Below are 20,569 nucleotides of genomic sequence, written 5' to 3' on the forward strand. Positions count from 1 at the left end.
TTTTAACGAGGTGGTTTTAACGAGGTGGTTTTAACGAGGTGGTTTTGACGAGGTGGTTGTGGCGGTGGCTGTGATGGTGGTGGCGGCAGCGGTGGCACGACCACTGCCACCTCCTCCTCATCACCGCCACCGTCAACGATGACAAAAGCTACCCCGTGTAGCCTTAACAAACTGTACATGCTGTTAGCGAGCGCCTATGAAGGCCGGCAAGGCACACGAGGGGGTGGGTGGCCAGCACCTCGCCCGACCGCCTTTGTCTCCCTAGTGGCGATGTTTTCACACCGCATCGGGTACTCATTTGAGGCTGAGTCGACCTAGGGGAGGCCCAAGACCGGTGCAGATAATCGTCACCGGTGTTGGCCGTGAGTGGGAACTCGAACCCGGGTCGCCGGGTTCGTAGCGCAGCGTAGCGCTAACCGCTACACCACCGCTCCCCACAACCACCACCACCGTCACCACCACGATGACCACAACCACCACAACCACCGCCACCACCGCCACCACCACCACAACCACCGCCACCACCACCGCCACCACCACCGTCACCACCACCACAACCACCACCACAACCACCGCCACCACCGCCACCACCACCACCGCCACCACCACCGTCACCACCACCACCACCACAACCACCATCACCACCGCCGCCGCCGCCGTGGTCACCCGCACTCTGCTGCGACGTCACGGAGCCGCCGACGCTGAAGCGGCTCCACGACAGCGCAGCGGCGGTGGCCGCGCCGCTTGCGGCGATCTCCGTCCCTCGTGCCGCCGGGCTCGACGCGCCTCGCTCCTCCCGCTGCTGCTGCTGTTGCTGCTGTTGCTGTTCCCGCCGCAGCCGCTGCTCCTCCCGCAGCAGGACGTGAAGCTTGGGCGCGAAGAGGCAGCAGAGAACCACTGAGCCGCTGAGGCTCACAAAGACGCACATGGAGGCGGTCTGCACCTGCGGAGAGCCAACAGACACCCGGCGTCTTCGTGTGTTCGTGTCACCAGGTAAGCCCCCCCACCCCCCCACGACTGAGCTGCTACGTCGCTCGTTTTTCAGAAGCCCTGACGTGGCCATCGCAAATGATAGGTCAACGAAGTGGGCTCATCATCATCATCATCGTCATCACGTGGATATTCATGGTAGGAGCCAAATACAGAAAAATCCACGGGGAGAGAGACGCCGCGAACTCCAAATATACAGCAGCAGCAGCAGAGGTCAGGGTCAGGATCGAGCCCACGACCTTCTGTGTACCAGGCGAGGTAGTGGCAAAGCACGTGGGCTCTGCGGCGATGGTCTGTGATCTCGGTGGTGGTGATCACGGTGGTGGTGATCTCGGTGGTGGTGATCACGGTGGTGGTGATCACGGTGGTGGTGATCACGGTGTTGGTGGTGGTGATCACGGTGGTGGTGATCACAGTGGTGGTGATCACGGTGGTGGTGATCACGGTGTTGGTGGTGGTGATCACGGTGGTGGTAATCACGGTGGTGGTGATCACGGTGTTGGTGGTGATCACGGTGGTGGTGATCACGGTGGTGGTGATCACGGTGGTGGTCATCATGGTGGTGGTGGTGATCACGGTGGTGGTGATCACGGTGGTGGTGGTGATCACGGTGGTGGTGGTGATCACGGTGGTGGTGATCACGGTGGAGGTGATCACGGTGGTGGTGATCACGGTGGTGGTGGTGATCACGGTGTTGGTGGTGGTGATCACGGTGGTGGTGGTGGTGGTGGTGGTGATCACGGTGGTGGTGGTGATCACGGTGGTGGTGGTGATCGCGGTGGTTGTGGTGATCACGGTGGTTGTGATCACGATGGTGGTGGTAGTGGTGATCACGGTGGTGGTTGTGGTCACGGTGGTGGTGGTGCTCACGGTGGTGGTGGTGGTGATCACGGTGGTGGTGGTGATCTGAACTGTTTCCTGGGCCTACCCCTAGGTCGACTCAGCCTCAAATGAGTACCCTTTGCAGTGTGTGAACATCGCCACTTTTACCGTACGTTTCCAACCGTGCTAACTGGAAGTGCGGGGGAAGGACAACAAACTTAACACAACAAGCAGTTCCGAAGAAATTAGTTTGTCAAGTTAGATGACGATTTAGAAGTGCATAGCTCCAGTGGCTTCCGAATATCGATAGGAAGAGCGTTCCAGATGGCCGCAGAAGCTCATCTCAAAGTGCACGATGCAGTGGACGTCTTTCTTCGACGCCCATCCAGAAGAGGAAGACAAAGGCGGCCGGGTGCGATGCTGGGCTCCCACCCCCTCTTGTGCCGTGCCGGTCTTAATAGTGCTCGCTAACAGCACTTGCCCCAACAGTCTGTTAAGGCTATGGGGGGGATCTTTGGCTGTGTCTTTTGGGGGTTGGGAGCGGTGGCGCAGTGGTTAGCGTCTGTTTACAAATAGTGAAACAGACTACCATTACCCATAGACTAACAATGCGCATAGACTAACATTGCCCATAGACTAACATTGCCCATATACTAACATTACCCATAGTCTCACATTGCCCATAGACTCACATTACCCATAGTCTAACATTACCCATAGACTAACATTGCCCATAGACTAACATTGCCCTTAGACTAACATTGCCCATAGACTAACATTGCCCATAGACTAACATTGCCCATATACTAACATTACCCATAGTCTCACATTGCCCATAGACTCACATTACCCATAGTCTAACATTACCCATAGACTAACATTGCCCATAGACTAACAATGCGCATAGACTAACATTCCCCTTAGGCTATCATTGCCCATAGACTAACATTGTCAATTGACTATTATTTCCCATAGACTAACATTGTCCATATACTAACATTACCCACAGACTAACATTTCCCATAGACTAACATTGCAAATGGACTAACATTGCCAATGGACTATTATTTCCTATAGACTAGCTATCAGTGCCGATAAACTAACATTATCCATAGTCTACCAATGCCCATAGACTAACATTGCCCATAAACTAACATTACCCACATACTAACATTGCCCATAGACTAACATTGCCCATAAACTAACATTACCGACATACTAACATTGTCCATAGACTACCAATGCCCATGTGACTCGTATGACCTCGTCTCTTTACACACGCCATTACAACAGCCACCTCCCTACACGTGTGTGTGTGTCATGTTTGTTGTCTAACTCGACGTCATCATTGGTGCCGAGAGCAGAGTCAGCATCATCTTCCCGAGCCGACTCGCTGCCGCCCTTGCTGCTGCGACGGGTGAGCTCACGTTGGGCGATATTCATCGATAAGATCTTTGATTTATTTATCAGATGCCTGACACGCGGTCGTCTTTATATCTTCCAGCACGAAACAGGCACGGGTCTTCCAGGATTTCCCTTCGCTCCGAGCCTCCCGAAACCTCGCGTTTCCCCCTCTAATAAATATCCCTCTAGCCCCCTTTCCTCGAAGCTTCCTAGACCCTCCGCATCCTCCTCCAGCCAATCACCGTCCAACTTTATCAAACGGATCCCCAACCGCCCCTCCACGTCAATCATCCCTCCGTTTCCCGCCCTTTCCGTGTTTGTATTTCTACCTCCAATCACCTTCAAGTTACCCTCCCTCAAGCCCCCTTTCTTGGAGCCTCCTTGATCATCTGCTTTCCCTCCAGCCAATCACCGTCCCACGTTTCCTCACAGATCCCAACCGCCCCTCCCTGTCAATCATCCCTCCGTTTCCCTCCGTTTTCCTCCGTTTCCATTCATGCTTTTCAACCTCCAATCACCTTCAAGTTCCCCTGCCTCTAACCAATTCCGCTTTCCAATAACCAATCAGAGAGGGAACTCCGTCGCTTCCCCAATTATATATCCCTCAAGCTCCCTTTCCCGAAGCTTCTTGGACCCTCCGCTTCCTCCTCCAACCAATCACCATCCCACATTTCCTCACGGATCCCAACCGCCCCCTCTACGTTAATTATCCCTCCGCTTCCCACCCTTTCCATTTCTGCATTTCGACCTCCAATCACCTTCAAGTTTCGCTGCCTCTAACCAATTTCCCCTCTCCAGGCCCCTGTTAAGTGGCCCAATCAGAGGGTCGGAGTTTTCCTTCCCGATTGTCCGTGTCGCGCGGTGGCGTCCACCACGTCCACCATCGTTGCTCGCGGTGGTTCTTAACCACTGCTGGAGCCTGCAACCCCATTGGTTCTGGGAAGGGGCTTGTCCCGCACCACCCCCAGGGGATGGAGGCATGAACAGGTTAAGAGGCAACTGGTTGGCCGTGATAGGGTACCTACGGGCGTGTTCATACCGTCACGAAATCCCCAAAAGTGCTCTGCGATGCGTGTCCCGGATTGTTTGCTCGCGAAACCTCGATTCCCCTCTTGTATATACCCTCGTTTTGCTGCAACGGTTTGGAGCCAAACCCCGACCTTCTCCCGTATGTACTGTGCAGGCGCAGGAGAAGGGTAACAAGCTGAAGACACGAAGAGCGGTTTGAAAGAGAAATCCTAGATTTCTGTGGGGATCACCAACCTGCCATATCACTCTACTCTTTTAAACGCACGTTGTGCACACACGAATGAACATTCAATGTTTTTGTAAGATCGTCCAGTTTTAATCTCTTTAATATTTTATATCGTGTTTTATTAATGGATTTGTAACTCTTGCTGCCGTGTCTATCGGCTGGCCCAGTCACCCTTGATACAGATCTATCACACCTCAAATGGGTAATTTACTCGGATTATAAACTCATTATTGTGTTTATAACAGTGACCCGTGGTTGTGAGATATTCTCAATTGCTCACGAGACCAGGCCGTTGGGTTTTTTTGCTCTGATTTATCTTTGCTTCTTTGCTGAACCTTTAATATATTTGTTATTTACTCTTGTCTGTTTTGGTGATGGTCACGGTGGTGGTGATGTTGGTAGTGGTGATGACGGTGGTGGTCACGTTGGTGGTGGTGGTGGTCACGGTGGTGGTGGTGATCACGGTGGTGGTGATCACTGTGGTGGTGGTAATCACGGTGGTGCAAATGAGACTCATCCTCTCGCGTTTCTTGAGCTCTCGAGTGAAACGTAACCGTGCTCTGTGACAAGTGGTGACTACGCTGCTGCTGCTGCTGCACGTGACTGCTGCCTGTGTGTGTCGTGGAGACAGCAGCGAGGATTGGTGGATCACCCCACAGATGGGCTGTGAAACTCCATTCTGCCCGTGAGTGCTGAGGGGGAGCTGTACCCTGGCTCGCGGTACAGCAAAGTGTGGACTAATCTCCATCTAGTCCATCTTCCTTAACTGTTGAGACGGTGCTATTTCCTGGCTCGCCAGGGGAAAGGTGGTACGGGTATTTACTCCGATTTGCTCGCCCACTTTGAAACCCTCATTGATTGGACGATACCATCTTCGCATATAGAGGACCGCAGAGCTTGGGCAATTGTTGGTAGTGCCAGATGCTGCTGCTGCCTTCCAGCTCCTCGTCTGAGGTTCCTTCTCCTGGCACCTCCGAGTCGCCCTCCCCTCCCCCCTCTGTCCCTCTCCCTCTACGAGAGCGAGCGGGCGAGCGGGTTACTGCGCGGCGCCGGCAACCATCGCCGATCGAGAGGCGCGCTTACCCTGTAGTCGCTGGCGGTGGCGTAGAAGATGGGCAGGAAGGCGAGCCAGACGACGCACGTGGTGTACATGGTGAGGGCGACGTACTTGGCCTCGCCGAAGTTTTCGGGGCACTTGCGCGCCCTGTAGGCGTACAGCGTGCACAGCACGACGAGCAGCACGTCGTACGCGAGCGACGCCAGCACGCTGGAGTCGCGCACGTTGCAGCGCAGCACCACGCGCTCCCTGCGCTCGGGCGAGGCGTCGCGCACCACCCCGGGCCGCTCCACCACGAGCCACACGGAGGCCGACGCCAGCTGGCCCGCGACGAGCGCCAGGCAGAGGAGCAGCCGCGACGCGGGACCGGCGAAGCGGAGGCGGCGCGCCCCCCCGCCTCCTCCTCCTCCTCCTCCTCCGCCGCCGCCGCCGCCGCCGCCGCCGCCGCCGCCGCACGCCGCTCCGACGGTCTTGGCGAGCAGCGGCGCGTAGCACGCCGCCAGCGACGTGCCGAGGCCCACGCGGCGAGCGGCGCACGAGGCCGCCGACGGGCGCGCCACGAACGCGAACGTCGTGCCGTAGCACGTCGCCACGCCGAGCAGCAGCACGCCGCAGAGCCCGCGGTCGGACGCCCGCGCCGCCGCCGAGCGGCCGTGCCGCGCCAGCGCCGCGCCCACCAGCGCCGTGCCGACGACGCCGAGCACGGCGAAGCCGACGGACGCGGCGGCCGGCGCGTCGCCCCACGCCAGGTGCTCGGCGGGGATGTCGCGGCACCCCGAGAGGTCGGCGGAGGGCCGGCGGCCCGGCCCGCAGTCCCGGCACGTGGCCTCGTCGGCGAGGTACTCGTGGGGCCGGCAAGGCGCGCACGACCAGCAGCAGGCGTCGCCGGGCGGCCGCGCGCTCCGGGCCTCGCCGGGGCCGCACGGCTCGCTGCAGCGCGACGCGGGCGGCGCGCCGCCGTGGCGGGCCCAGGCCACGAGGGTGGCATTCACGCGCAGGGCCTCCTCGTCCCAGTGGCCCACGCGCACGTAGCGGTGGTGGTGGCGCCGCGGCGGGTCGCGCTGGAACGCGTAGATGTTGTAGCGCACCACGCCCTCGCCGCTCGCGTCCAGGCGCACCTTGCCGGAGCCGGGGGAGCGGTACGGAGCTGCGGCCGGTGGCGGGGGCGGGGGGGTGTAGGGGAGCAGAGGGACAGCAGTTGGTTGTTTTCTTCCCAATCTGATCACCGATCGCACCGCTGCCAGTGGCATCGCGTTGTCACGAGTTGGGGAGGCCGCTCGGAAACCTCGTGGAGCGGTGGTCAGAATGGCCCCTGGAAGCAAACATAACAGATCTACCTCTGAGATCCCTTCTTCTTCAAGTGACACTCTGGTCCACGCAGAACGGACCGCAGAAGCAGACAGAACATATCTACCTCTGAGATCCCTTCTTCTTCAAGTGACACTCTGGTCTACGCAGAACGGACCGCAGAAGCAGACAGAACATATCTACCACTGAGATCCGTTCTTCTTCAAGTGACTTTCTGGTCTCTATAGATCAGGCCAGTGGAAGTAGACATAACGGATCTACGACTGAGGTGCGTTCTTCTTCAAGTGACACTCTGGTCTGCGCAGAACGGCCCTCAGAAGCAGACGTAACAGATTTACCAATGAGATCCGCTCTTCTTTAAGTGACACTCTGGTCTCTACAGAACAGGCACGTGGAAGGAGACATAGCAAATCTACCACTGAGATGCGTTCTTGTTCAAATGACATTATGGTCTCTATAGAACGGCCCGCGGAAGCAGATATAACATATCTTCTTCTTACTCTTTAGTTCTTTTGGTAAAGTCACGTAGGTATAACATAAAATTAATTAAATCACGACGTTTCTGGCGCAACACAAGCGTCCGTCATCAGGTGGGACAACCACAGCAAGAAACAATTGCTGAAGTGGGCAAAAGGGCTGCTGTAACAAGAGGCTATTTAGGTAAGAGAGGGGGGAGGAGCCAGGGAGGAGAGACAGAGAGTAGGCTGTGGGGTAGGGGGAGTGGAGTGCTGCAAGCTAGAGGGATTACAGGGCGAGCAAGGCACGAGCATGGTAAAATGCCAGTAGAGCGGGGGGGGGGGGAGAAGTGAGCGGGGTTGGGAGTGCGAGGCTGAAGAAACTGGAGATGCAGATATGAAGGCAACACCATAAAGCAGTTAAGGTTTTACCAGGTTAATAACATCCTTCCAATGATTGCTCAATTTGTATCCATCTTCTCGGTTGAAGTTACGTCTATGTTTATATATCTGGATGGCTTCATGAACAAACCTTTGATAGTAGCCCGAAGGTTTGCAGAGTACCTTGGTCTTGGAAAAAATAATATCACGAGAGCCCACAGCGTTATAGCAATGATCAGCCACAGTGGAGGTATTGGTTCTGCCGTGTTTCAGATCTGCCTTGTGCTCGCGAATACGGTCCGAGATATGTCGTTTCGTTTCCCCAATGTAACACCTACCACATGTGCAACTTAGTTTGTAGACTCCAGGATATTGCATGTCAGGAATGACATCCTTCACAGATGGGATTAGATCACGGATTTTGTGTACTATACTGAATCGGACCTGGATCTTGTGTTTGTTTAAGATTTTTAAAATATTTTTGGTAACGCCTGCTATGTATGGTTACTTGATGGTTTTGATAAGCGTCTCAGGGGGTTGTTTCTCCATGGTTGGAGAGACAGCTTTGCAAATAATGCGGTCCGAGTACCCATTAATCTTGAGGGCCTGGTGTACGTGTTCCAGTTCACTGGTTAGGTGGTGTTGGTCAGAAATGCAAACCTTCAGGCTACTATCAAAGGTTTGTTCATGTTGCCATCCAGATATATAAACATAGACATGACTTCAACCGAGAAGATGGATACAAATTGAGCAATCATTAGAAGGATGTTATTAACCAGATAAAACCTTAACTGCTTTATGGTGTTGTCTTCATATCTGCATCTCCAGTTTCTTCAGCCTCCCACTCCCAGCCCCGACACTTCTCCCCTCCCCCCCCTACCGGCACTTTGCCGTGTTCCTGCCTTGCTCGCCCTGTAATCTCTCTAGCTTGCAGCACTCCACTCCCCCTACCCCACACCCCCTCTCTATCTCTCCTCCCTGGCTCCTCCCCCCTCTCTTACCTAAATAGCCTCTTGTCACAGCAGCCCTTTTGCCCACTTCAGCAATTGTTTCTTGCCGTGGTTGTCCCACCTGATGACGGACGCTTGTGTTGCGCCAGAAACGTCGTGATTTAATTCATTTCATGTTATACCTACATGACTTTACCGAAAGAACCAAAGAGTATGGAACACTGCAGTCAAGAAAAATTGAAATCTAGATATCTTCCTATTTTTATTCTTAAGTGACACTCTGTTCTACACAGAACGTCGCATAACAGTGAAACTGATATTTTAATACCCAGAGCTGAAATTTAGCCAAGAGAAGTGCAGAGCCATATTCATATACGGTTGGGTTATTTTGTGTCCAGTCATTGGTGACAGATTATGAGAGCCCTAAATCGAGTTGAGAACCCTGTTTAATCAACACTCAGGCTGTGAGAGTATTTGGGTTTCTGCGTGATTTTACGGGTCTCTATGTGAGTCTATGGGGCTGCATGTTAGTCTATGAGTCTCTATGTGAGTCTGTGTTTCTGTGTGATTCTATGGGTCTCTATGTGAGTCTATGGGGCTGCATGCTAGTCTATGGGTCAATATGTGAGTCTATGGGTTTCGGTGTGATTCTATGGGTCTCTGTGTGAGTCCATGGGTCTATGTCAGTCACTGGTGACTGGGTTGAGAAGAGCGAGCGGCTGAAACCCGTATTTTACCCCAGGGCTCAGCGGCGGGGGGTGCAGTGATCAGTGGCGAGTGGTGGCACCGTGGTTAGTGCACTGTGCTATAAACCCATCTGGTTGGGCATAATTCCCAGCCACGGCTAACATCAGTGGCGAGTTGATATCAGGACTCATTTGGCTGCTATAATTGTCCACGTGATGAAAAGCCACTTCGTTGAGCTATCATTTGTGATAGCCGGGTCCATCTGAAAAAGAGTTGCATGGCAGCTCATGGGGTCTTACAGCTGATAAAATGATTTTCTATTTGTTGTAGTAGCGGTTTCTCACGCTGAGACCATCAACGCAACTAAACTCGAGACGCCGGTTCAACCGCAGTGTGCGGCCAAAACCCGGACAGGAACCTCGGACCTCAGCGGAGCCGGATCAGCGATCTGACCTCTGACCCGTGAGCGCTACGGGGCCACTCCTTCGCTTGCGTTGGAGTTTCGAGCGAGCGAGCGAGTTATCGAGAAGGAGAAAGAGATGTGCATCCCCACACCAAGAAGAAAACGAAAGCATGCGTTAGACGTTTAATACGCGGCCGAGCGCGGTAGGGTAGCTCACCGGTGACTCCGACGGTCTGGGAGCGAGGCACCCCCCCCCCTGCCCTCTCCACCCCCCCAGGTAAATTCCGCCAGCGCCGCTCATTAGCGCTTGCCCGCTGCCAGGAAAAAAATAAACTTCAGACGGTGCGGCGGCAGGAGTGATAATTAACGCCGGACCTTACTAATTCTTATGCGGACGTCGGGGGGATGGGGGGGGGGGGCTCTGACTGGTGGCCGATGGATTATTGTTTATTTTGGGGGGGGTCCTCCCTTCCCTCTAACCCTTGCGGCGAGGGGAGAGAATCAAAGCGCCTGCCTCATCATCGGGAAGCCGTCTCTTGACCATGGGAGAGCCGACGCCGCCGCCACTGACACCAACACGCGCCCGGAACAACAACAATAACAACAACAATAACAACGGCGGTGTGCGCGCGCCGTTTGTTGTTGCTTTGCGCGCTCCCGCAGGGGGGGAGGGAAGGAGTGAGGACTTTAATGAAATGTTGCCAATTACCGAGTCCCGGTGGGCTGCACGCGGGGAGAACGGCTGGGGGGGTGGCTGCTGCTGCTGCTGCTGCTGCTACGGCGGGGCGGGCGTCCGGCTAATTTACGCGAAGATTTTCTCTCGTGACCGGCAGCAAAGGCACGGGGGGGGGGAGGAACACCGCGGGGAGATGGGAGAGAGTGGGAGAGGGCTGGCTGCCACTTCTCGGAAACAAAGATGTCATCGACACGGGGGTGGGGTGGTGGTGTGGTGAGTGGGGAAACGATCGGTAGAAATTGGTACACTACGATGGGAAGTCCTTGGTTCAGCAGCGGATAGAGACTGCGTCGTCGTGGAGTGGCTGAACGCCGAGCAACGGATGTCATTACCGCCGTTTGTACGTTTTTGCTGCAGCGTTCAATGCAGTGGTGGCTAGGAGATGTTGACTACCTCGCCTGGTATACAAGAGATCGTGGGTTCAATCCCAACCATGACGATGCATGTTATATTTGGAGTTTGCGTGTCTCTCTCCCTGTGGTCGTATAGCATCAACATCACGCGTTCAGTATATTGCGCAGCTGATATACATTGACACGACGTGACGATATGCCACTTGCGTTGAGCTATCAATTGTGATAGCCAGGTAAGGGCGTGTGAGAAAGGCCTACATAGCAGCTAAGTGGGGCATTACCCGACACATTTATTTTTAATACTAATCGAGTGGAAAGGTGGAAGAGTGCCCAGCCAGCAGGCTTTGACCGCAGCGTCGACAGAGCCCCTCCAGCTCAAGAACGAATAGGGGAGTGAGAGGAGGAGGAGAAATGGGGAGGAGGAGGGAGAAGAAGGGGGGGGGAGGCATATGGAGATATAGGGGAGAGGAGAAAAGAGGAGGGGGGGAGGAGGGGGATGAAGAGGGAGGAGGTGGGGGAGGAGGGAGGAGGAGGAGGGGGGAGGAGGGATGAAGCGTAGAGGGGAGGAAGGGGAGGGGGAGAAGGGCGAAAGATGAGGGATGAGTAGAGGAGGGGTGAGGAAGAGGGATGATGAGGGAAGAGGAGAAGGGGGAGTTAGAGGCATGAGGGTGAGGCAGGATGAGGAGGAGGGCGGAGGAAGAAGGGGAAAGAAGGGGGAGAAAGCGGGATGATGAGGATGTAGATCTGAATGGATTCTTCGTATTGTCAATCCGGATGAGGATGGAGATGTCACACACGGCGGAGATGCCCCGACTCCTCGTGATTTGGCAGCAGTCGGGATGTGACAGCGGAGGCGTGAAGTTCTTTACAACTTAAAGTAAATGTCAAAACGAGAACCGGACGTAGTGAAATCCTGACAGTGATGTTCGCCCACATTCCAGCGGATGGATCCGAGGGGTGGGGGGCGAATGCCAACCCCCCCCCATCCGCAACCCGAAAAAAACATATTTAGTTGATATTTACCACAGCGAATATGATGTTTTTATTCATTATTATAGGGTACTGTTTAACATAAATTCGATTTCATGACCTCTCCACTTTGGAAAGTTTCTGTAGCCACCTACATTCCTCTCGCCCGCTCATTCATTCGCTCGCCACTCGCTCGTTTCGTCACTCGTTCGTTCGCTAGTTCACTCATTCGTCCACTCGTTCATTTGTTCACTGGCCCGCTCCTTCGTCCACTCACTCATTCACTTGTTTATTCACTCGCTCCGTCAATCGCTAGCTCACTCGTTCACTCACTCGCTTTTTCACACGCTCATTCGCCCGCTCGTTCTCCCGTTTGTCCGCTCGCTCATTCATTCGCTCGCTCCTTCCTCCGTTTTTTCGCTCGCTCGTTCGTTCGTTCATTCGCTCGCTCGCTCGCTCACTGTTGAAGCTGATGTTCAGCACGAAGTCGTTGAAGAGGCGGCGCCCGTCGATGGCCTTCATGGCGTCGCACAGCCTCGTGGTGTTGGGACACAGCACCCTCTGCATGTTGTGCAGCGCGTGCGCCATCGCGTACACCGCGTTGATCACGAACATCACCTTGGGCTCCTGTTCGTGCTTCGTCTGCTTCAGCAGCGACTTCCGGCCGCACATCTTGGTGGGAGCGGTGGCACCGCCACCACCGCCGCCACCCGCTGTGCCACCGGCACCGCCGGCGGCCGCGGCTTGGGCCCGCGTGTCGGGCAACGTGCAGTGGAACCGCCGCTCCCAGAACTCGCGGAACCACGGGTTCCTGCGGTTGTTGGCCGGCGTGAGGCTCTGGAAGTAGCGGTCGAACTCCTGCACGGGCCACGACGACAGCTCGACGGTGATGGCGCCGTCGGCCGCCCGCTCCCGGCCCCGCACCACCTCGTCCAGGGCGCCCCACCCGTCGCTCGCCACCCACTGGAAGGAGGCGTTGAGCCGCTGGGCGGCCGCCAGCAGGCCCCGGGCGTCCTCGGCGCGCACGAAGAGGACGGCCACGCGGGCCCCGCCGGCGCCGAGCGCCAGGCCGCGGACCGCCGCCTCGTAGGACGCGGGGGCCCCGGCGCCGCGTCCCACCGTGGCGGAGGCGGCCACGCAGATCTTGCGCACGCGGGCCTCGCGCTCGAAGGCCGCGACGCCCGCCTCGCCGTAGTCGCCCTCCGACGCCACGGTGGAGACGTAGGTCCAGCCGAAGTGGCGCAGGAGGTCAGCGATGGCGCGTGCCTGGTGCGAGTCTGGCGGCACGGTGCGCGCGAAGAGGTCGTAGCGCGAGCGGTCGCTCAGCGTGGCGCTCGTCGACGCGTAGCTCACCTGCGGGATGCGGAAGAGGCGCAGGAGGTTCGCCACCTGTGCACATGGGGGGAGGTGGAGGATGAAGAGGGGGGGGGGATTAGAGAAGAGGAGATTGATGTGGAGGAGGAGCAGGAGGGTGGAGGAGGAGTTGTTGGAGAAAGAGGAATGGGAGGAGGGATGGAGACCGCGGGTTCGGGTTGGGTAAGTTGCCGAGGCATTGACGGTCTCGGCGCGGTGTCAACGCCGCCACCGCGTGTAGAATGTTGCTCACGGCGTGGCAAGGTGCAGGGGTTAGAGAGATGACGGGCGAGACGGGGACACGCGCGTGTGTGTGTCAGTGTGTGGCTGCGTGTCTGGGGGAGCGGTGGTGCAGCGGTTAGCGCTACGCTAAGCTACGACCCCGGCGACCCGAATTTGATTCCCGCTCACGGCCAACACCGATGACGATTACCTGAACCGGTCCTGGGCCGCCCGTAGGTCGACTCAGCCTCAAATGAGTACCTGGTGCGGTGTGTAAATATCGTAACTGGAGAGACAAAGGCGGCCGGGCGTGGCGTTGGCCACCTACCCCCTCCTGTGCCTTCATAGGCGCTCACTAGCAGCGCTTGCCCCAACAGTCTGTTTAGGCTACACGGGGGATCTTTGTCTGGGGGAGCAGTCGCGCAGCGGTTAAGTGAACGCGCAAAACCACCCGGCTTACTATCACCGAGACTTACGACCCAGCTTACGTGATATGTATCCAGTATATTTATTTTTACACTGCCTTAAAAGGTGAACTTTTAAGGCACTGAACCCCAGGAGCGTTTGGTTCAGCGGAGCGATCCTCCGTGAGATGTGGTGAGTCAGCCTTGGGCGGGGAGTTAGGGGCCATCCATTTAGTAGTGCGCATGGAGGCTGGAGGGGGGTAACCCAAATGCGTTCGCTTGCGTATGGGGGGGGGTCTACTGACAATGTACGCATAGGAAACGGGGGGGGGGGGTGGTGAAGCCTGGATAATAATGTGTCTACATTGGCCTTCAAATGAGTTAGATAGTCCGGCGGTGGACTATCTGTTTGCTTAAACACGTTAATATTATGAATCCTTGTTAATCAGTTTCTGCATGTATTTAATATCGGCCGTTCTATATGTTCCGGGGGGGGGGTTGTAAAAAGTTCGCGTGCGTACAGGGGTGTACTTGTGAAAGTGAGTGTGTGTGTGTTTTAAAGGGGTGTACTTGTGAAAGTGAGTGTGTGTGTGTGTGTTTTAAAGGGGTGTACTTGTGAAAGTGAGTGTGTGTGTGTATGATTTAAAGGGGTGTACTTGTGAAAGTGAGTGTGTGTGTGTTTTAAAGGGGTGTACTTGTGAAAGTGAGTGTGTGTGTGTTTTAAAGGGGTGTACTTGTGAAAGTGAGTGTGTGTGTGTGTGTTTTAAAGGGGTGTACTTGTGAAAGTGAGTGTGTGTGTGTGTTTTAAAGGGGTGTACTTGTGAAAGTGAGTGTGTATGTGTGTGAAAGTGAGTGTGTGTGTGTTTTAAAGGGGTGTACTTGTGAAAGTGAGTGTGTGTGTGTTTTAAAGGGGTGTACTTGTGAAAGTGAGTGTGTGTGTTTTAAAGGGGTGTATTGGTGAAAGCGAGTGTGTGTTTTAAAGGGGTGTACTTGTGAAAGTGAGTGTGTGTGTGTGAAAGTGAGTGTGTGTGTGTGTTTTAAAGGGGTGTACTTGTGAAAGTGAGTGTATGTGTTTGTGAAAGCGAGTGTGTGTGTGTTTTAAAGGGGTGTATTGGTGAAAGTGAGTGTGTGTGTGTGAAAGCGAGTGTGTGTGTGTGTTTTAAAGGGGTGTATTGGTGAGAGCGAGTGTGTGTGCGTGGAAGTGAGTGTGTGTGTGTGTGTTTTAAAGGGGTGTATTGGTGAAAGCGAGTGTGTGTGTGTTTTAAAGGGGTGTACTTGTGAAAGTGAGTGTGTGTGTGTTTTAAAGGGGTGTATTGGTGAAAGTGAGTGTGTGTGTGTGAAAGCGAGTGTGTGTGTGTGTTTTAAAGGGGTGTATTGGTGAGAGCGAGTGTGTGTGCGTGGAAGTGAGTGTGTGTGTGTGTTTTAAAGGGGTGTACTTGTGAAAGTGAGTGTGTGTGTTTTAAAGGGGTGTACTTGTGAAAGTGAGTGTGTGTGTGTGTGAAAGTGAGTGTGTGTGTGTTTTAAAGGGGTGTATTGGTGAAAGTGAGTGTGTGTGTGAAAGCGAGTGTGTGTGTGTGTTTTAAAGGGGTGTATTGGTGAGAGCGAGTGTGTGTGCGTGGAAGTGAGTGTGTGTGTTTTAAAGGGGTGTACTTGTGAAAGTGAGTGTGTGTGTGTTTTAAAGGGGTGTACTTGTGAAAGTGAGTGTGTGTGTGTTTTAAAGGGGTGTACTTGTGAAAGTGAGTGTGTGTGTGTGAAAGTGAGTGTGTGTGTTTTAAAGGGGTGTATTGGTGAAAGTGAGTGTGTGTGTGTGTCTGTGAAAGCGAGTGTGTGTGTGTGTGTGTTTTAAAGGGGTGTATTGGTGAGACCGAGTGTGTGTGCGTGGAAGTGAGTGTGTGTGTGTGTGTGTTTTAAAGGGGTGTATTGGTGAAAGCGAGTGTGTGTGTGTGTTTTAAACGGGTGTACTTGTGAAAGTGAGTGTGTGTGTGTGAAAGTGAGTGTGTGTGTGTTTTAAAGGGGTGTATTGGTGAAAGTGAGTGTGTGTGTGAAAGCGAGTGTGTGTGTGTGTGTTTTAAAGGGGTGTATTGGTGAGAGCGAGTGTGTGTGCGTGGAAGTGAGTGTGTGTGTGTGTTTTAAAGGGGTGTATTGGTGAAAGCGAGTGTGTGTGTGTTTTAAAGGGGTGTACTTGTGAAAGTGAGTGTGTGTGTGTGAAAGTGAGTGTGTGTGTTTTAAAGGGGTGTACTTATGAAAGTGAGTGTGTGTGTGTGTGAAAGTGAGTGTGTGTGTTTTAAAGGGGTGTACTTATGAAAGTGTGTGTGTGTGAAAGAGAGTGTGTGTGTGTGTTTAAGGAGTGTATTGGTGAAAGTGAGTGTGTGTGCGTGAAAGCGAGTGTGTGTGTGTTGACTCAGCCTTAAATGAGTACCTGGTGCGGTGTGTAGTAAACATCGCCACTAGGGAGACAAAGGCGGCCGGGCGTGGTGCTGGCCACTCTCCCCCTCGTGCGCCGTGTCGGCTTCCATAGGCGCTCGCTAACAGCACTTGCCCCTACAGCCTGTTGAGGCTTTTGTGCGTGCGCGTGCGTCTGCACACGTGTGCGTGTGTGCGGGTTTGTACGTGTGTGCGTGTTGTGCGCGTGTGTAAGTGTGCGCGTGTGTGTGCGCATGTGCACACGTGTGTAAGTGGGCGCATGTGTGTGTGCGTGTGTGCGCGTGTGCACGCGTGTGCGCGTGTGTGCGTGTGCGCACGTGTGTAAGTGCGCGCGCGTGTAAGTGCGCGTGCGTGCTAAATGAAGTCGCGCCTGCGTGCCCACTCACGCCTGTCCGCCCACCGCGTGCCTCACCTGTATGGTGACGCTGCTGTCTGAGCCGCCGATGACGCCGGCGATGGGCAGCGGCCGCTTCTGCTGCACGGCGTAGGAGCCATCGGGGCACACGAACTCCGTCTCCTCCACGCGCTGCAGGGACGAGCGCACGAACTCCAGCGCCTGCGGGGTGACGAGGAAGAGGATAAAGAGGTGAGGAGGAGACACAAGGAGGAGACAGGGGGAGACACAAGGAGGAGACAGGGGAGACACAAGGAGGAGACAGGGGGAGACACAAGGAGGAGACAGGGGGAGACACAAGGATGAGACAGGGGGAGACGCAAGGAGGAGACAGGGGAGACACAAGGAGGAGACAGGGGAGACACAAGGAGGAGACAGGGGAGACACAAGGAGGAGACAGGGGGAAGAGACACAAGGAGGAGACAGGGGGAGACACAAGGAGGAGACAGGGGGAGACACAAGGAGGAGACAGAGGGAGACACAAGGAGGAGACAGGGGAGACACAAGGAGGAGACAGGGGGAGACACAAGGAGGAGACAGGGGGAGACACAAGGAGGAGACAGGGGGAGACACAAGGAGGAGACAGGGGGAGACACAAGGAAAAGACAGGGGAGACACAAGGAGGAGACAGGGGGAGACACAAGGAGGAGACAGGGGGAGACACAAGGAGGGGGGTCTCTGGTTGGGGTAGTGGGGGGGGGGTCTCTGGTTGGGATAGTGGGGGGGTCTCTGGTTGGGGTAGTGGGGGGGGGGTCTCTGTGTGATGTAGTGGGGGGGGGGGGGGTACTCTGGTTGGGGTAGTGGGCGGGGGAACTCTGGTTGGGGTAGTAGGGGGGGTCTCTGTTTTGCGGTGGATGGACACCACTCTTACCACAACAACAACAACCGCCATTCGCCACTAAGTGGCGATGACGTCACCACGACGCTTGTGCCAGGCTACATTGAGGCCACGTGAAGTGTCGAACGCCCACTGGCAGGAGGTCACGGGGCTGACCCAGGTGCCACGGGTCGACTGACTGAGATGACTGGCTGATGCACCACCTATGCCCCCTACTGTGCCAACCTGCTGTGCTTTAGCCACCCAGCGCTCTCCACTCATTTTTGTGAGCATCTCTCCTCTGCCCTCCGTTGTTGCTTGCTGGCGGGCGACTGCCTCCAACTGCCCAGTAGCATCCTTCACGAGCCTCCTCCACAGAGGCCAATCTTGACACCGCTGGTACCAGTCATCGGCAAGTCCGCTCAGATCCACATCCTCCTATACTCCATCTCTTTCTCTAGCCTGTGCCCGCGCCCATTTACCCCCCTCTATCCAGCCGAGCAAAAGCTGTTTATGCATGCTGTGGCTGGGCATGCGGGCTACATGACCCAGCCAACGCAGCCATCCCTGCCGGAGGATCTCACCGATGGGACTTTGTCCAGATCTTTCAAGGATGTGTGAGCTCCTCACACAATCCAGCCTGGTTAAACCCAGGATGAATCGTAGGCAGGCCAGCCTGCCTACGATTGTGTTGAGCGACAGACCAGATAGCTTCCACACAGCATTACGCAACAGATGATAATATAATACCATTCGACTGATTTGGAGTGAGACTTCTGCTGTCAAACTGGAGCCGGTCATGAGCATACTGCCCAGATATGGGAAACTCTCCACTCTCCCCACAACTGTGCCACGACCAATTAGGAGTTGTGGGGGTGGAGTGTCCGATGGTATAAAATACCCAGGCAGGTGCTTAGTTTTGGTAAGGCCGATTGTAAGTCCATACCTCTTAGTGGCACATTCCAGGTTTAGCAGCATCACCTCCAACTCCTCCTCTGAATGAGCAGCAATTACCAAATCATCGGCATACATAACGTGGTTGACCAATCGGGAGCCATCCCTTGACCGTACCCGGGCATCGATCAGCCTCCCATCGTATCTGTTCCAGATGGAAATTCCTCCGGTACAGCCATTGGATACTTCATGAACTACGTGGCTGAAAAATATGTAAAATAATGTGTGAGCCAGAGGACATCCCTGTCGCACACCAAGGTGAACAGGGAATGACTCCGACTCCCAGCCACGTAGTTTTGCCCGGACAAGCTCACCATCATAAAGCTCCTTAATGATCGTGAGCAGAGAGTCAGGGGCTCCGAAAGCATGAATAATAACCCAGAGCCCAGGCCTACTGATGGTATCATAGGACTTGACCAGGTCAATAAAGCAGAGATGTAGGTCTTGTTGGAATTCCCTACAACTCTGCTGTAGCAGACGGACAGAAAAAATGGCATCTGTGCAGGACCGCCCTTTCCTGAAACCGCATTGGGGCTCCGCAAGCCTCTCCTCAGCGTGCCTGGCAAGGCGATGTTGAATAATGCTTGCCAGGACCTTTCCCGGCACACTGAGGAATGAGATGCCCCTGTAGTTGTTACAGTCTGTGCGGTCTCCCTTCTTAAACAGGGGGACCACCAGGGCATCCTTTCAATCCTGCAGAACCCGTCCAGTGGTCCAGACTGTTGTTTTGATGTCATGTAGGGCAGGCAATCTGGGCACACACGTCGCCCTCCCTCAGCATTTCAGTTTGGGAGATCATCTCAGCCCGGTGCTTTTCCTGGTCTCAGACTCTGGATTGCCTTCAGTACTTCCTGAACAGATGGCACCTCAGCCAGACACTCACAGGGGGTGACTTCTTCCAATATTTGATGCACCGCAGCCTCAGCAGGGTTATCCCAATTTTTCCCACGATGTTTGCAGGCTGAGGGATTTCCCCTACCCCAGGACCTCACAGAAATGCTCACAAAATCTGCAAACCTGTTCCTGAGGGTCAGAGATTGGATCACCGTTCTTTCCCATAATTATGGTAATAGGTGTGGCACTGCAAGTTATTTTTTTTTCATGGAGATAAAGAGCGATTTGTGATTGCGGGCCAGACTCCATCTCCTCAGCAACCCATGACCACCACCCATCCTTGCAGCGCCTCATGGCTCTCTGAACCTCCGAGCGAAGGCTTCGGTAAGCCTCTCACCACCAACATTTCACCACCCTCACCCTGCCACTCACCTTCTTGAGCGTATACAATACCACACCACCCCTCACCCCTCCGCTCACCTGCTCGAGCGCGTACGTGTCCGTGAGGCAAGAGTCGAGGACGCGCGCCCCCAGGCGCACCCCGGGCAGCACGCGGGCGCTGCGGTTGATGTCGTCGATGGCGAACATCATCGCCTCCATCCTCTGGATGCCGCGGCCGAAGCTGATGGGGCCGCAGTCTCCGCCGCCGGTGCCCCCACCGGGGCCCCTCTCGTGGACGGGGAAGATCCCCCCCAGGATGAGCTCCCCCTCGATCCTCGCCACCTTCTTGCCGGACAAAGCAGACGAGGCGGATTCACCTCCCGCGCCCGACGTCGTCTTTGCGCCGGCCCCGGCGGTGGCCCTGGCGGCACCAGGGGTGGTGGCTTTGCCGGCACCGGCGGTGGCCCTGCCGGCACCGGCGGCCCCGGCGGTGGCCCTGGCGGCACCGGCGGCTGCCCGGGCGGCACCGGCGGCTGCCCGGGCGGCACCGGCGGCTGCCCGGGCGGCACCGGCGGTGGTGCCGGTGGCGGCGGTGGTGGATCCGGTGGTCCGGGCGGCGGCGGCAAACCCGCACGGCGAGCTCAAGGTGAGCAGGGTGAGCGTCGTGGTAAACAGGCTCGTGGTGAGCGCCGAGGTTGTGGTGCCTGTGTTGCTGGTGGTGGTGGTGTGTGCGGATGCGTCGGGGATTCCGCCGATCTGGAGGTGGTAGACCAGCATCGTCATCACCATCGTCGTCGTGGTCGTGGTGGTGGTCCTCATCATCCCAGCACCTGGACAGCGCCCGCTGAGGTCCACCTGCAAAGGCAGCGGTCCTCTGATTGACGGAGCATGCGGACGAGCGAGCGAGGGATCGATTGCTTTGATTGGTTGGTTGGTGGGAAATTACTTGAAGTGATTGACCGCTCAGTTGATTAGCCGCGATTATCGTGAGTCGGTGAGACTGCTGCTCATAATAA

The 20,569-nt window shown here is 55.5% G+C and overlaps 1 protein-coding gene across 2 annotated transcripts in view; it reads right to left on the reverse strand.

Annotated features, from left to right (window-relative positions):
• The window catches only part of LOC116951105 (metabotropic glutamate receptor 2-like), an 87,723-nt gene that overhangs the window by 8,812 nt on the left and 58,342 nt on the right, over positions 1 to 20,569 (reverse strand). Inside the window, exons 2-6 of one of the 2 annotated variants that reach the window (XM_076073419.1) lie at positions 19,653 to 20,408; positions 16,586 to 16,729; positions 12,232 to 13,159; positions 5,555 to 6,675; positions 673 to 943 (exon numbers count right to left, since the gene is read on the reverse strand). In XM_076073419.1, coding sequence (XP_075929534.1) covers positions 673 to 943; positions 5,555 to 6,675; positions 12,232 to 13,159; positions 16,586 to 16,729; positions 19,653 to 20,375 — 3,187 coding nt within the window. In that variant the 5' untranslated portion in view covers positions 20,376 to 20,408. Of the gene's footprint in view, positions 1 to 666; positions 944 to 5,554; positions 6,676 to 12,231; positions 13,160 to 16,585; positions 16,730 to 19,652; positions 20,409 to 20,569 lie in introns of both variants that reach the window. The other variant, XM_076073417.1, reaches the window with a different exon arrangement.

This window comes from Petromyzon marinus, chromosome 42 (assembly GCF_048934315.1).
Source record: "Petromyzon marinus isolate PM22_M1 ecotype Great Lakes invasive population chromosome 42, UKy_Petmar_22M1.pri1.0, whole genome shotgun sequence".
Taxonomy (NCBI): domain Eukaryota; kingdom Metazoa; phylum Chordata; class Hyperoartia; order Petromyzontiformes; family Petromyzontidae; genus Petromyzon; species Petromyzon marinus.